This window comes from Nilaparvata lugens, chromosome 4 (genome assembly GCF_014356525.2).
Source record: "Nilaparvata lugens isolate BPH chromosome 4, ASM1435652v1, whole genome shotgun sequence".
In the NCBI taxonomy this organism is placed as follows: domain Eukaryota; kingdom Metazoa; phylum Arthropoda; class Insecta; order Hemiptera; family Delphacidae; genus Nilaparvata; species Nilaparvata lugens.
Genome location: NC_052507.1, coordinates 76549518 through 76566507, shown reverse-complemented (window position 1 = coordinate 76566507; position 16990 = coordinate 76549518). Strand labels below are relative to the sequence as shown.

Genomic DNA, 16990 nt, shown 5'->3' with positions numbered 1-16990 from the left:
AACTTTCTCCTTCAAGTAACCCCATAAAAAGAAGTCACAAACATTTAAATCTGGTGGCCACCTCGGCCAATCTAAAAATTTACTTCCACGACCAATCCAACGGCCATGAAGTTTGTCATTTAGTAATATTGCTTAACATGATTTGCGAAATGAAGTGGACCATCTTGTTGGAAGATTGCTTGATCCATTTCTGGTACCATCAAATGAGGCAATACTACTGCAACGTAGTAAACAAATAAGATAATAATTCATAAAAGTATTAAGCGAATTGGTAAAATTTCCAATATGCCGCCATTTAGTTTTCCTATTTTTTTATCCCTTCTTAATGCATGGGGATTATAGATTTATCATTGAAAATTATTTTAATGTAGTTTAGATCTCTAATAAAAATTGAGATCTCTCTTTATAATTATAGATATAACGCATATTGTTATGATAACTCGAGCTTACGCACAGGCCTTTGTTGCCTATGTAAGCTCTTTCCTATCTGATACAAGAATTTTATACAAAAAAATTGTGATAGCTCAAGAGTTTTATTGTTTAGTATAGTTCTATATTTTGTTGTTGTTTTTTTAGTAAGTATATTATATCGTTTCTTGAATTGTATAAACTTTATTGCTCAAGATTCTATGTAACTGCTTCGAAAAGTATTCAGAAGGAAAAAATAAATTGAATTGAATTTCGTTTCTACGAAGGTTAGAGAGCTGAAATTTTCCCAAAATATTTTCAGAACCTACTTTGTAAACTGTGTAAAATTTAAAAAAAAATTCGGTGCAAGACTGGGCACGTAATATAAAATTAAACATGTAACCTCTCGTGGGACAACCGGTATTTATGATTTCTATGCAATAGTTCAGTGCACTTGATAATCACACCCGGATTGAACATGTTCAAATGTCTTGACCGAACTTGATGAAACCAGGTATTAATGTTTGAAAATTATAAACAAATAATCAACCTAAATTCAAATATGACCTAAATTTTTAGACTTTTTTATTGTATAAATTGGAAAAAGATCAGTTTTGGGCTAATGCCTGTTGTACTCTTCCCCCAAGTGTTATGTACTTTATTGATTGATCGATTCTTTATCACAAATTACAATGTACTCGATGCATGAATGAAATTAATTAAATGAAAGTGAACACAAATGTAATTACCTAGGCTTAGTCTCTGCAACAACCAATCCTTTCATGAGTCTCTTGAGTCGGTCTCGAGTTCTGGTGACATCTTCGGCGCCATCTGTCAGTCTTGGACTCGAAATGTAGAACTTTCTGCCATTTGTCGACGGTATCTTGCAAGCATTGAAATCGTCAACGAATAGAATGCAGTCAGGGCACAAGACTGAAACAGAAAATACTTTTTTCTTAACAGGAAAGATGAAAGCTAAACGCTTATAATAAATAATAATAAAATAAATAGAATCTAACAAAACAAGGACAAGGAAAATCAATCAATCACACAGTCGTTGTGTTGCTATTCACATTATAAGGTCAGCACCTGATTAACATTGGCTTGCTATCCTTGTCTATCATTAGACAAAGCAGATTGCTTAATAATGAATAACTAATTTAGTGGATATTTGTTTATTCAATTTTCAAAATCTCAATATAATCATTGTTTATGAAAAATGTTGGTGGCTATGATAGTAGTTAATTCAATAATTGGCAACTAGACTGACGAAAACGGTTCCAATGGACGACCATATTCGGTCAAACTAACGGCCGGCAGATTCGACGGATCCAACGGCCGAACGGATCGGTTGAATACGGTTCCAGTGGTCCCTTAGGGTAACCGTTCACTGGAACCGTATTCAACCGATCCGTTCGGCCGTTGGAACGGACGAATCTGCCAGCCGTTAATTCGGCCGAATATGGTCGTCCATTGTAACCGTTTACGTCAGTCTAGTTGCCAATTATTGAATTAACTACTATCATAGCCACCAACATTTTTCATAAACAATGATTATATTGAGATTTTGAAAATTGAATAAACAAATATCCACTAAATTAGTTATTCATTACAATAATCTTACCTTCAGATCCTATTTGTTCAGCAATATTTGTCCACAGATTCCTTTGGACATCACGACGATGATATCTTTTGTGTCGCATATCCCACAATGGGACATGCTCTTGAACCAAACTTATCAACTTTTCATTTTCCATAGTTAAAACTTTATAAAACAGAACAACTTCAAAAAACAAAAACAAACAAGACTGTGAAACAATTTTAGGTTAGGAACACTTTTTTGTCTCAGCTCGACTAGTTAGTTCGGCCAGATAGAACCGGAAAATCCCATTTAATTCGGATCGAAAAATTGATCGGCCGGAGACGGCCGTATGAATCTGTTGCAATGGACGAGCATCTATTCCTTTCTTTGTTGGGGGATCATTTGGTCGCGTTCGTTAGTTTTCGGCCGATGCTAGTTCGGACGAAAACGGTTCAAGTGGACAACCCATCTTAATGTACTTACAAAACAAAATTCACCCACAGTAACCATGCTTGTCGTAGGAGGCGACTAAATTGGACCTCACAGCAACTCCAGAAGTGTTGGCTTCGAACCCACGGGATCTGCCCCATCAGGGCAGTTTCGGAGGGGCAAAAACAAAAACCCAATAGACCAGAGATGGGTGAAACTCCAGGCACAAATGTAGGTCAAGAGGCTAAGTCGAGGGTGGCCAGGTGCCCTAGAGGAAATTTGGCGACCCCTCCTTCAGCGGAATGACCTACAAAGAAGCCAGGAGTGAAACTCACGTAGGTCACGTGTTTGTGGGTGGAGAGGCCAAAACTCACCACTGCTCAAAGAAGGGCGGCCATTCAGGCAAAACTTCTTGGAAGAGGTGAGGTTTTTGACCCTGCAGAGTTTCGGAGGGGCGAAAAGAAAACCCCAAGAGACCAGAGATGGGTGAAACTCCAGGCACAAATGTGGGTCAAGAGGCTGAGTCGAGGGTGGCCGGGCGCCGGGCGCCCTAGAGGCAGTTTGGCGTCCCCTCTCTCAGCGGAAGGACCTACAAAAAAGGTCAGAAGTGGAAGTGGAACTCAAGTAGGTCACGAGTTTGTGGGTGGAGAGGCCAAAACTCACCACTCCTCAAAGAAGAACGGCCATTTAGGCAAAACTTCTTGGGAGAGGTGAGGCTTCTGACCCTGCGAAGATTCGGAGGGGCAAAAAGAAAAAACCCAAGAGACCAGAGATGGGTGAAACTCCAGGCACAAATGTGGGTCAAGGGTGGCCGGGCGCCCTAGAGGCAGCTTGACCACCCCTTCCTCAGCGGTAGGACCTTCAAAGAAGGCCAGGAGTGGAACTCACGTAGGTCACGAGGACTAATCAGTCTGAAGAGACTGCAAAGCATATCACACTGGATTCCAACAAGCAACCGGGTGATGAATGGGATGTTAGTATAGGGAAGAACTCCTGGTTCTTGTAAAGAACACAGGTATTGGTTTGCCTAACTAACATACTACTTGGGAACACAATAAGCTTCGGTTGACGTGTGGGGTTCTTTGAACCTTTGGATCCTTGAAACCGTCCCTTCAAAATAATAAACAATAAACAATAATGTTCTTACAGCCGTCCTTCTATGATACATCATTGCAACTGCCCTAACTCTACTCATATGTTGTGATTTCAAGGGTCAACTTTCCATGTCATACAAAGACTATAGGCTCTATGATTTGAAGTATCTAATTGTAATTTTACAGCAAATATGAATACATTGAATTGAATCTTTTATGCCAACTCATCTTAAAATATACAAGGAATATACAAATATATACAAGGAATCTTATGTTGGCAGTACCGAGTATTACATTGATAATTATTGTTGTGTAAGTTACAATCAATGTCTATTTGTAGGTATTTGTATATTGCATACTCTGATGATTGTATTGTACAAGTATTTGTATGTGATTTTTGGCAATAAAATTCAATTCAATTCAGTTCACTCATATTTATGCATAGTTTATGTGGTAATATTTTATGTAAACTTACATGCCAAGCGGGTTCCATCGAAGGGATTGAAGCTGAAGCTTATGAGTGTATCTGTGAATCCCTTCTTCCAGAGCTTGGTCTGCTTGAGCACATCCCAGATGACGAGGTGGTAGGGCGCGTGCAGTGTTGCCAACAGCAGGCAGCTCTCGTCGGCAGAAGGCACCCATTCCATGCCTGTAAATCAACCACATTGCAACTTGGATAACCATTCCAACGTGAAAACGAAAATTCACCTATATTTCCTGTCCTGTTCACAAAATAATAGCTAGTAGACCTCTGCGAACAGTAGACCTAGCGCAGGTACATTAAACAGCAACCTTCTCTAATGAAATATAAATCGACCACATTTCAACATGGATAACCATTCCAACGTGAAACGAAAATTCACCTATGTTTCCTGTCCTGTTCACAAAAAAAGCTAGTAGATCTCTGCGAACAGTAGACCTCGCGCAGGTGCATTAAACAACAGCCTTCTCTGATAAAATGCTAATCCTCAGGAAGAATGGCAAAGTTGCTAAGTAGACTGTCAACTGGATAGCCTGAGTTGAAAGCAGCGAAAAGTCTAGATAAATAATTGACCAAGCGAAGTGAGGTCTAAGATTCAAGTCGACGGTTTGGCATTTCTCTTAATGTTCAAATGTTTATATGTTGCGCATTTACGGCGAAACGCGGTAATAGATTTTCATGAAATATGACAGGTATGTTCCTTTTTAAATTGCGCGTCGACGTATATACAAGTTTTTTGGAAATTTCGCATTTCAAGGATAATATAAAAGGAGAAAGGAGCCTCCTTCATACGCCAATATTAGAGTAAAAATCAGACTATAGAATTATTCATCATAAATAAGCTGTCGAGTTGATTATAAATTGCATGCCATGACGCATGCAATTCAATATCTCAATATAACGCGGTAAAAAATCAGCTGCTGTATAGACTGTAAATTGCATGCCTCATTGAATGCAATTTATTTTTATGCACTATTGATTGCGTGCTATAACGCATACAATAATTAATAAACTAAAATAACATAGTATTGTCTCTCGAACTTTCTCTGCTTTGAGCTCGGGCTGTCCTGTTGCCAGTATGTCTTGAAGGAGATTAGCTTTTGATGTTAGCATTTTTGATACACAAACCCCAACAGCCATTAGTCGTTTTCACACCGATATCTCGCCGACACGACATACAGACAGGATTTACTCTGATGGACAGTATAAGAGGAGGCTGCGGTTTATAACTGCGCGAGGTCTACTGTTCACAGAGCTACTAGTATTCAAGTTGCATTGATTTATTAATCGCATGCATCATTGCATGCACTCATAATCCACTCGACAGCTGATTAATGTCATAAATTATATAGTCTGATTTTTCCTAATTTCAGTAGTAGAAAATGTATTTTCCTACAGTTACGTTGGAAAGTGGCCATTGCTGCACTGATTACAGAACGCAAAGAATCACTTTTCCGCTCTAGTGCGGGAAAAATCTTTTCTGCACTCCAGATTTGCAACATGGCAACGCAAAATACTTAGTAGGTTATATGGAGCAACAGTGCAGCAAAATCAAAAATGAAGTTGGTAACAGTGACTGGGCTGCTATAGTGAGCAGAGGTGCAACGAAGCACAACGCGCTAATTATTAATTAGATATTATAACCAAGGACAACATTTTTATTCTATTTGACAATAAATTAAGGTTTTTATCAATAATAAAATTACACAGAAAAACATTTGATGGATTTCAGGTAATTTTACCCATAATTACCCACTTTTCATATTCAATGGTAACTGTAGGAAAAACTTAATGTGAAATACGTGCGCAAAGTTCCTCTGCTGCACTCAACAAACCATTCCGCCCTCGCCTACGGCTCGGGTGTAAACGTTTCTTTCGGTGCAGCAGAGGGCGCACTAGTTGCACAAATAACTATTAAAGTGATAATGAGGAATAGGAAAAGTTGCTTTTCCTTTATACTACCAATAAAATACACAATTTCAAAAAACTTTACACAAACCTCGAGAAGGACATTCCTGCCAAATCTCATAAAATCTATTCACGCGTTCGGCCGAAGATGTGCTGAGTAAATATCCGAGTAATCATATCATAGCTTAGCCTACATTTTGATTTGGACTGTAGTAAAAATTTGAGAAGAGACAGTTTTGGGCATAAGCCTGTTGTGCCTACTCACATGAGTGTAATTGTACATGACTGAATAAAAAAAATACATGAATAAATAAGAACATTTAAATCATTCTGGATCTACTTCTGCTGGTTCTGACTTTTGTCTTGGTAGATTCATATTTTAGAGTCTAGGAGTACATTCGCATTTTGTTCAATTTTTCTTCATCTTTGAATAGATATTAGGCCTACTATTCAGAGCTGAAACAAATAATTGTGAATACTAACCCAAAATTCCCTTTGTACCATCTTGAAAAACGGCTATACATTCTCCAGAGCCAATATTCCAATGGATGATTTGTCCAGCTGTATCCGACGATACTAGAGTCACCAGGTTGCAGTTCTCAATTTTCGGAGCCCATAGAACCTTCAAACATTGCAACGTAGGTAGATAAAACATTGAATAGTATAGCCATAGAGAAACAATAGCAAGTAGATATCAACAAGATATCAACAATAGTAGTACAACAAGTAGATATCCCATTGTATAGGGCGTTTATGTCGCAACTTTTACTGTTATCTCAAGCCGATTACTGTTGATTATTGTAGATTTTTACTGTTTTGGCCGGGTGAGATTGTATGAACGGCACAATATGAGAGACTGCCAGCGTCACATAGCTTTATGGGAAAGAACTACGTGGACTATCAGCTTGAGATAACAGAAAAAGTTACGACATAAACACCCTATACCATGGAATATCTACTTATGCTCACGTTTCTCTATGGTATAGCCTACAGATATGGAGATTTCCACAAATTCAGTTTATCAGGGAATTGTTTTAAATGTCTTAGAACTAGGAGCAATGCATACCGATGAAATACGATTTAGACTCAACTCACATTTACGCGACTCAAGTCGAGAAGAGACTCGACTCTAGTCGAGAGCATGTGTTTTCAAATGGTGACAGTCGCGGAGACTAGAGTCGACTGGTCTGAGTGTCACCATTTGAAAACACATGCTATCGACTATATTCTGTGTAAAATAAGTTGAGACTTGGCCCTCCATCCCGAGAAATTACAAGGTTGCTAATTCGTGTAAAATTGCAACTTTCTTAATTTTCCAATTCAACGTCAGAATTGGATGTAGAATATCATACCCGATATCCTAGTAGTGCTAAAAAGTTTCAGGGTTGAAGGATTAAAAGGAAATTTAACTTCTCAATTTTCCAATTCAACGTCAGAATTGGATCTAGAATATCATACCCGATATCCTAGTAGTGCTAAAAAGTTTCAGGGTTGAAGGATTAAAAGGTAATTTAACTTCTATGATAAAAATGGAAACATCGCGAAGATTTGTTTTTCTTTTGAATATCACTTTCCTCAGAATCATGGGGCGTCGTAATGCGTAAAATTTTTATATAAAATTATCGGAGAGAATGTCTCCTTTCTATTGGTATCTGGATAATTTTTATCCGACCTATAGTTATTTTTTAATTAATTATTATGTTCGTCGGATCGCTGCAGTGCGACCAGCAATGCTATATGGTAGTGAGTGTTGGCCCTTGAAAAAACAACAGGAAGAGAAACTCCATTCTGCTGAAATGAAAATGCTGAGATGGGCAGGGGGTGTGACTAGACTGGACCATATTCGAAACACGCATGTTCGGGGCAGTTTCCGGGTGGCACCAGTCTATGAGAAGATAATGGAAGGAAGATTACACTGTTATGGACATGTAAATAGACGTTCACCCAATCATATGACAAGGAAAGTACTTGTTATGGAGACACAGCCGAGGGGCAGAGGCAGACCCCGTCTCACATGGCTAGGTTTAGTTCATAAAAATATGAAGCAGTTGGACCTGACAAATCAGACGACCCAGGATCGTTCCAACTGGAGACTTAGATCGAGGAGAGCCGACCCCAAATAATGGGAAAAAGGCAAGGAGGATGAGAGAGAGAGGATTATGTTCGTCAATGTCGAGACATTTCGAGCAGAAAACATGAAATTTTTAACATGCTGGAAACTTTTTTGTTTCGAAAGATAAGTGGGTGGTGAAAGCGAGAAAGTTTCTCAGAAATAATTGAAATTACTTTTACAATAAAACATATTGGTCGAGCCTGGACTTGAGTTGCGTATTACCATGCATTTTTAATCAAAGAGAGGTTATGTTTGATGAAATGTTTGATTTTTAATAAAGTAAGGATAGAAAATGGAGTAGCATGGAACTGAAGTAGTGACAATGAGCAAGAAAGTCGTAAGGTCGAGAGACTGGAGTATCATCGACTGGAGTCGTACGATTTGAGTCGAGGTAGTGTGAGTTGAGCCTTGGACTTTATCAAATATCAGGGCTAGAAGTTTTAAATTTCAATGGTTTTATGATACAAAACAATTGTCACGCAAGCCGTGAGCTTTAAAATGTATGATTGCAAGTATATTATAATATGTGTTACAGGAATAAATCGACTGGTCAACTAGTGCAAAGGCTCCTTAGGGTATGATCACATTTGATGCATGTTATTAGATGTTATTGTGATGCATTGTGATTAGTGTTATTTGCATTGTAAATAAATAAATGTATCAAATGTTTTTATTGTCGTATGTCATGTATGTGCAAGTGCACATGAGATCATGCATGACCAAGCGCGCAGATGAGAAACAAAATCTTGAAAGAGCAACAGGAACACTCACATTGAACGCGTGCACTTGCTGGTGGCGTTCAGTGTGAGCAGCTACAGGCAAGCCACAACGTGCTTGTATGACTCTTTCCAGATTTTGTTTCTCATCTGTTCGCTTTGTCTTGCATGATATCACGTGCACTCGCACAAACGAGCATACAATGATTTCCTCATTCATGTGTATAAAGTACAGAACTACAAATTCGATAAAACATGCCCCTGATCAGATTTCATGGGAATCAATTTTCTTTCAGATCAGTCAATTTTACAGTGAGCATGATTGAAGCTCCGACGAATCCTTGTAATAGTACAAGTAGTTGTTTTCGTCTCAGTTCATTTGTTACTCTTTGATGAGAGTATTTTCATAGAGAAACAATAGCATAAGTATATATCCCATGGTATAGGGCGTTTATGTCGCAAATTCCACTGTTATCTCAAGCCGATAGTCCACGGAGTTCTATCCCGTGAAGCTTTATGACGCTGGTAGTCTCTCATATTGTGCCGTTCATACACTCTCACCCCAACAAAACAGTAAAAATCGACAATAATCGACAGTAATCTGCTTGAGATAACAGTAAAAATTACGACATAAACGCCCTATACCATGGGATATCTACTTACGCTATTGTTTCTCTATGTTATTATACATCTCACAAAATAATATCTACCTTATTGACGATTGCCCTATCTCATAATATAAAGTACGATAATTTTATTTACCTTATTGACAATTGCCCTATGCTTTGTGAGACACTGGATGGGTTGAACATTATTTGTGTCCGTGGTTACGACTGAGAAGTTGGATCCAAATGCAAGTAGACCGTGGTATCCCCCTGAAAAAAGACACAATTTAGATCAATCAATCAATCTTTATTGTTGTTATCGAACATTACAAATGTTATAAACAAACGTCATGTGCAGCTAACATATAATGTACTGTAATACATAGCATCTACATATATAAAAGCGACATGGCACTCACTCACTGACTGACTGACTGACTCACTCGCAGAACTAAAAATCTACCGGACCAAAAACGTTCAAATTTGGTAGGTATGTTCAGTTGGGCCTTTAGAGGCGCACTAAGAACGGACTTAGCTTCTGTACTAGATTTGAACATTTTCTGTTCATTTGTTCTCGATAAAGCTGAGAAAACGCAGATTTTGGGCGTATGTTTTGACATTTTTCCAAGTCCGTTCTTAGTGCGCCTCTAAAGGCCCAACTGAACATACCTACCAAGTTTGAACGTTTTGGTCCGGTAGATTTTTAGTTCTGCGAGTGAGTGAGTCAGTCAGTCAGTCAGTCAGTGAATAAGTGCCATGTCGCTTTTATATATATAGATTTCAAAAGATACGCCCAAAATCTGCGTTTTCCAGCGTTTTCTCAGCTTTATCGAGAAAAAATGAACAGAAAATGTTCAAATTAAGTACAGAAGCTCAGCTAGGGTATAATAATGTTGTGTTAGAAGGAATTTGCAATAACGTCAAAGATACGCCAAAAATCTGCGTTTTTCCAGCGTTTTTTTGCTTTCTCTCAGATTTATCGAGAAAAAATAACAGAAATTGTTCAAATTTAGTACAGAAGCTAAGCTAGGGTGTTATAATGTTGTGTTAGAAGGAATTTAAAATAACGCCAAAGATACGCCCAAAATCTGCGTTTTTGACGAGCGAAGCGAGCCCGCTGATCTCATTTTTGGACGATCCAGTCGGGGGTCCAGGGGCGGAGCACCCTGGCTAGACGGATATGGCGAGCGAAGCGAGCCTGACGGCTATTTACATAATATACAAACAATATATATCATTTTGTACAAGTACAATCATCATACAATTAATTTCTCCAAACATGAGTTGGATATTGAATCTGGTTCAAAATTGTTTTATTACAAAACTTGTAATAGTTTCAACTGACTCACCTATATATGAAGATTGATTGCTGTTCAATGAAAACTCAATTAATAATAATATTAATAACTTTTATTCACTTCATTGTACAATTTTACAAAGCATAAAACATAAAAAATATCAAGTGCACTCCTCATTAGGCTAGGCCTGCGTCGAGGAGTGGTTCGTCTTATGAATTACAGAAAATATATAAGAAAAACGATTCAGCTGCTTAAAGTACTATATAGAGCTACTTACATAAATAGTATCATCTTATGCCATTAAGCAATCTAAACAAAAATACACATCTTCCACAAAAAGAAATAAATTGATTACAATGCTTAGTTTATATAGCCTAGTTTACAGAATAAAGTTAAACATATTTCAATGAAACAAAACGAAACGAATTCTTCTTTGCTTTTTGGTAGTGATGATTCTTAAATAGTTTTCAAGGTACTACTGTGGTAATTTTTTTCATTATGTAAATTCAAAATAAGCGGTAAGTTATGATTCTATTGAACAAGGTGGTAAATATGGATTGATGACTCAAACTTGAAATCTGAAATTATAGTCCAAACAAAACAGCTTCCGACTTGGAGGGATATGCGGAGCAGAGAAAAGTAGGTATAAGCGGCGGCGATGTTGCCGTTTTAAAGCAGACAGCGTTCTGTAGTCTTTAGTGAGTGTTCAACTGATACCCATACGTAGTTTCCTCTCTGAAAGCACTAAGTCGACTGAGTCTGATCGACAAATTGGCATCTTTCTATGACTCTATTCATCACTGTAAATGGCTGATCTCCCTCCATTTCTCTGCTGTGTATTCATTCAAGTCGGAAGTTGTTTTGTTTGGATCATAATTTTAGATTTCACGTTTGAGTCATCAATCCATATTCATCACCTTGTTCAATAGAATCATAACTTACTTTAAATTTTTCGATTCATTTGTGTCAATTACGACATAGCTAACTGAAGCTTAAATCATATGAAAGTGATGTAATGCATAGTCTGATTCACTTGACTTACCAGTCTAGAGCACCTTTGTTGAAGGTTATTTGATTGGTGACCCCACAGAGCAATCGAGGAGAAACTTTGCTAGTTAATGCTGCAGTTTTCAGTTCACTTTCAAAAGTTCTGTCAGCATTTGCTTCCAACGGAGTAGCTTCCCCATCATTTGAGACGGGAATCTCACTCATGTTGAAAAAGTAAGGTCGATTGAAAGTTCAAACAGAGAAATGTTGAAACCTGTAAAGAAATGAGAAGAGATTTTTTGTAGTTCTGACACTGTGTTACTTGTAAATATTTGAAAAATTTGGTGTGGCGCACTCACACAACTTTCCTTGCCGTTATGAAAATTGATCACCTGACGCTAGTGTTCCCGCGCATCTCAAGTCTACTATTCGAAGATCTAAGCCAGCTGGTAACAACACAATAACGCTGCAGACACACGAGGTCTGCTATCTCTTCATAGTGAATGGTTTAATAGAATCAACAGTTGCCAACAGTTTGCAATTTAAATAATAACATTTTCTCGAATTTCGAGCTTATTTTCAATTTTAGGTGGAAATGTCACTGAACATTAATTGTAAATATTTTTATGCTCAATCTTTTTCACTTGAAATTTTTTATTTTTATGCTCAATCTTTTTCACTTGAAATTTTTTGTTTAAATTGTATCTGAAGCCTAATAATTGGGAATTCAAAATCACACTTTGCATTGATGGGGCGGAGCTCCTGAAATTTTTACAGATATGGGACTTGTGGCAGTTGATAGAGCTTATCAATGACTATTCTAGGTAGGAATTTGATCGAAATCGTTGGAGCCGTTTTCGAGAAAATCACGAAAAACCCTGTTTTTGACAACATTTTCGCCCTTTTAGCCGCCATCTTGAATCGCATTTGATCGAAATTGTTCGTGTCGGATCCTTATATTGTAACGACCTTACATTCCAAATTTCAAGTCATTCCGTTAATTGGGAGATGAGATATCGTACACAGACGCACATACACTCATACACACACACACACACACACACACACACACACACACACACACATACATACAGACCAATACCCAAAAACCACTTTTTTGGACTCAGGGGACCTTGAAACGTATAGAAATTTAGAAATTGGGATACCTTAATTTTTTTCGGAATGCAATACTTTCCTTACCTATGGTAATAGGGCAAGGAAAGTAAAAAACACTTACTTTTGTTGGAGTATTGAGGAATGCATTTCACTCCTGAAGAGGAGCTTCATCAGCCTGACAAGTAACACAGTGTCAGAATTACAATAAAGTTATTATATAGTGTTTCGTCATGGAAAGCAACTTCAAATGAGAAGAGATTTAAAAAAATAAACCTGAGTTTTTAAGGACCTCAACACTTTCTCAACACTTGTTGAGAGGATTGGTATAATTTTAAAGTAAAATTTATTTATATTGAGTTTTATGACGCCATCGATATCACAAGTGTGCGGGTAATGGATGGAACAGAACGGATGTTGAAAAAAACTCAAGTAAATTTTCCTATTTATATAGTTTTTGGGCATATGTGTATACTTCAATATTAACTGCTCATTTTTATTAGTTTTTAAACGGAAAATAATAAATTGTAAATAATTAAGGGTATAATCACATTGAATGCGTTTATGTGCAAGTGCACGTCAGATCATGCATGAGCAGAAAAAAATCTGGAAAGTGTCATTGGAACACGTTTTGACTTGCATGTAGCTGCTCACACTAAACTAGCAACTGCAAGCTTTCAGTGTGACAGCTCTTATTGCTCTTACCACATTTTGTTTCTCATCTGCACTCTTGATCATGCATAAACAACCGTGCACTTACTTACTTAAATGTTACTTGTCCTGTCTTCTCCCCAGTCTGGTGATTGGGGATTCGTCAAATATACGCATTTTCAAATCAAATCAAATCAAATCAAATCATTTATTTTCGCCATTCAAAAAAAAAAAAAAACAAAAACAATCACAAATAAAGAACGAATCAAAAAATTATGAATAATAAATTTAAACAAAATACAAATGTTAACTTAAAAATAAGAAAATAATAATACAAAATCATAAATATCTCTTTACATATGTAAATATAATTTACTTATCATATATGGCATCACCAGCAAAAGAATAAACTTTGCCCGCTGGTGACCGTTGCAAATCGAAAATAGTATAATTTTATGTGATCACAAGTTAAATAAAGATTTGGAGGTTTTTATCAAGCGTTGACGAGATTTATTTTTGAAAGGTCTATCAATGCTAACTTACTGTATTATGAAAGAAATACGGTATGATATGATTTGAATAACCAAGGCGCCTTAGCATGATTTTTGGGACAAGATAGGTCCGATTTTGCTCTGGCGCACAAACCAGGCTGAATCTCATTATTTATGCCTTGAGTTGACTTTTTGATGATCAATGGTTTACGGCATATGACAGCGCTAAACTCTTAACCAGTCACTTGCCAAGCGGCTACTTGTATAAATATAATTATACGGGCGGAGTTAAGGCGAGCGGTGGCATGTGGCATCCACACTCTCTTGTTTGTTGACATTTGCAAGCACTTGGCAAAAGTGTGTAAGTGGCATTACATTATTTGCATAAAAATTTGACTTAGCAAACCTTCATTATTTTTACTTTCCTTGCCCCTATTACCATAGGTAAGGAAAGTATTGCTTTCCGAAGAAAATTAGCGTACCCCAATTTGTAAATTTCTATACGTTTCAAGGTCCCCTGAGTCCAAAAAAGTGGTTTTTGGGTATTGGTCTGTATGTGTGTGTATGAGTGTATGTGCGTCTGTGTACACGATATCTCATCTCCCAATCAACGGAATGACTTGAAATTTGAAACTTAAGGTCCTTACAATATAAGGATCCGACACAATTTCGATCAAATGCAATTCAAGATGGCGGCTAAAATGCGAAAATGTTGTCAAAAACAGAGTTTTTCGCGATTTTCTCGAAAAATGGCTCCAACGATTTTGATCAAATTCATACCTAAAATAGTCATTGTTAAGCTCTATCAACTGCCACAAGTCCCATATCTGTAAAAATTTCAGGAGCTCTGCCCGATCTAGGTAAAGTTTGATTTTAGATTCCCAATTATCAGGCTTCAGATGCAATTTAAAAGAAAAATTCCAAATGGAAAAGATTGAGCATGAAAATCTCTACAATTAATGTTCAGTAACATTTTCACCTAAAATTCAAAATGAACTAGAAATTTGAGAAAATGTTATTAGGCTATTTCAATTGCAAACTGTTGGCACCTGTTGATTCTATTAAATTATTCACTATGAAGAGATAGCAGACCTTGTGTGTCTCCAGCGTTATAGTCCTGTCACCAGCTGGCTTAGATTTTTGAATAGTAGACTTGAGATGCGCGGTAACACTAGCGTCAGGTGATAAATTTTCATAACGGCAAGGAAAGTTGTGTGAGTGCGCCACACCAGATTTTTGTATTTGAAATTGAAGTGAATAAATATTAATTTTAGCAAATTCCATCTTATTTTATCTGATTAAGCTAAAAAAACTGATAAGCTAAAATTGCTTATTCTTAGTAGTTTAAGATGAGATTCAATGCTAGGAATATTTACAAGAGGATAACTTGATGAAGAGGCAAAAACAAACAACGTTTCACTAACAAGAGCACTTTTCAAGTTTCTAAGAGCATAGAACACTTTGAATAAGTTAACATTTTAGTATATATTTTATGATAATTTATTATAAACTTACCGAGATAAAGCCAATCTTCAGCTAATACTCATCAATAATTACTATGTACGTTATTGCTTGCTTTGCTAGGTACTATGATCGACTAAAATATATATAATTTTTATACAAGAGAAAACGTTGGGATTTTTAATCATTCTAGGATCTATTTAATAGTAATAAATTTAATAAAATACATTAGAAGATTGATAATAAAGTATACAGTATTGACAATTTGACATGTAAACATAAATAACATATAACTTCCATTTTTGATTTTTCAGACATTGGACATTGGCCTTTGAGTGTGAACAGCTGACAATAATTATACCAACATTGAAATTTGAAAATCAGCTGTCCTTATAATGTCGAGCGCGAATGTCTGTGCAAAAACATTCATATTCATCATTGATACATTAGTAAAATTCTAATCGAAACCCAATAATTTTTTTGTAGATTAAAAAATTACGATCATGATAAAAAATATGATGACTATTTTAAGATGTAATTCTTCTGAGAGCGTACAATATTTACGCAACACTTTCTTCAGTTAACTTCTCGAATAAAAGTAGCCGGCTATCAGTTATCCGAAACGTATACTATAATAGTGAATAAATTATTATGAATATTAATATGTTGAATTGTTTGTCGCAATTAAATTCACTTTGAAACTATTGGTACTTGAACAAACCATAACCAGATATTTTCTGTATTTTAGTCCATTTCAATATTTACTAAAGATTTCAGTAACATTAATTTACTTTGAAGTGTTATCATACATAATAAAGTACGGTACAGTATTTGCAATCTGTAATCAAATTATGATTTCTTCTCCAATTAATTTCTATAGTCTGTGAAAAAGCCTTGCCTCAAAGATACATCAGTGTAAGTTTGGTCTGTCAACGGCTCAACGCCTTAAATTAGTTCTTATAAACTGAATATCACTATAACTAATTGTTCATCAGTATACTTAGGTTACTAAAAAGTGAAAAAATACTTCCAACACGGTCAGAGAAGACCAATAATAATGCATCCTAAAAAAATCCACACTCCCCAGGAAGCAAATTAACATACAACATGACAGCAATAATGACTGAATGACACTGTGCCTTCAATTGAGTGCAGTTTGCAGATCCTCTATTATCCAATGAGCTTCCTAGAGATATTGGTAAAGGTATAACAACCGTTACTAGTTTCCTAGTATTTGCGGCAATTTCAAACAGCAGTTGGACTTGTCAATAGTACTTACTACAATACCGTACCATATGTAGCTTAGGAACAGTGCTAAAATCGAACTCTAAGATCCAATTCCTAAGGTACGTCTCTACCTACTATTCTAGCCGCACGGCTAAAGACACTCTCAGTCGCTAATGTCTACAGCTCCTTGCGACTGAGTGGCTAGGATTGTCGCTTAGGATTTGAACCTTGAGAGAACTCAGAATAAAGGATAACAAAGAATAAAGTCTTAAATTTCTCTATCCATTACAAACTGTTATATTATGTTTCATCAAGCTTTGATAGGTACTAAAATGACGACTTGTTAGAAAATCAACAATGTTGACAATGAATCCAATGTGATTCAAAAGCATGCTCCAGTCAGTAAGTTGATATTTTGTATTATTC

At 36.6% G+C, this 16990-nt stretch overlaps 1 protein-coding gene across 1 annotated transcript in view; it reads right to left on the bottom strand.

Annotated features, from left to right (window-relative positions):
- LOC111050847 (WD repeat-containing protein 11) overlaps positions 1 to 15643 on the bottom strand; it is a 47339-nt gene extending 31696 nt beyond the window's left edge. Inside the window, 6 exon segments of the mRNA XM_039427108.1 lie at positions 1158 to 1341; positions 3989 to 4162; positions 6386 to 6524; positions 9494 to 9605; positions 11677 to 11895; positions 15392 to 15643. Coding sequence (XP_039283042.1) covers positions 1158 to 1341; positions 3989 to 4162; positions 6386 to 6524; positions 9494 to 9605; positions 11677 to 11846 — 779 coding nt within the window. The 5' untranslated portion in view covers positions 11847 to 11895; positions 15392 to 15643.
- Between the last annotated feature and the right edge of the window lie 1347 nt (positions 15644 to 16990).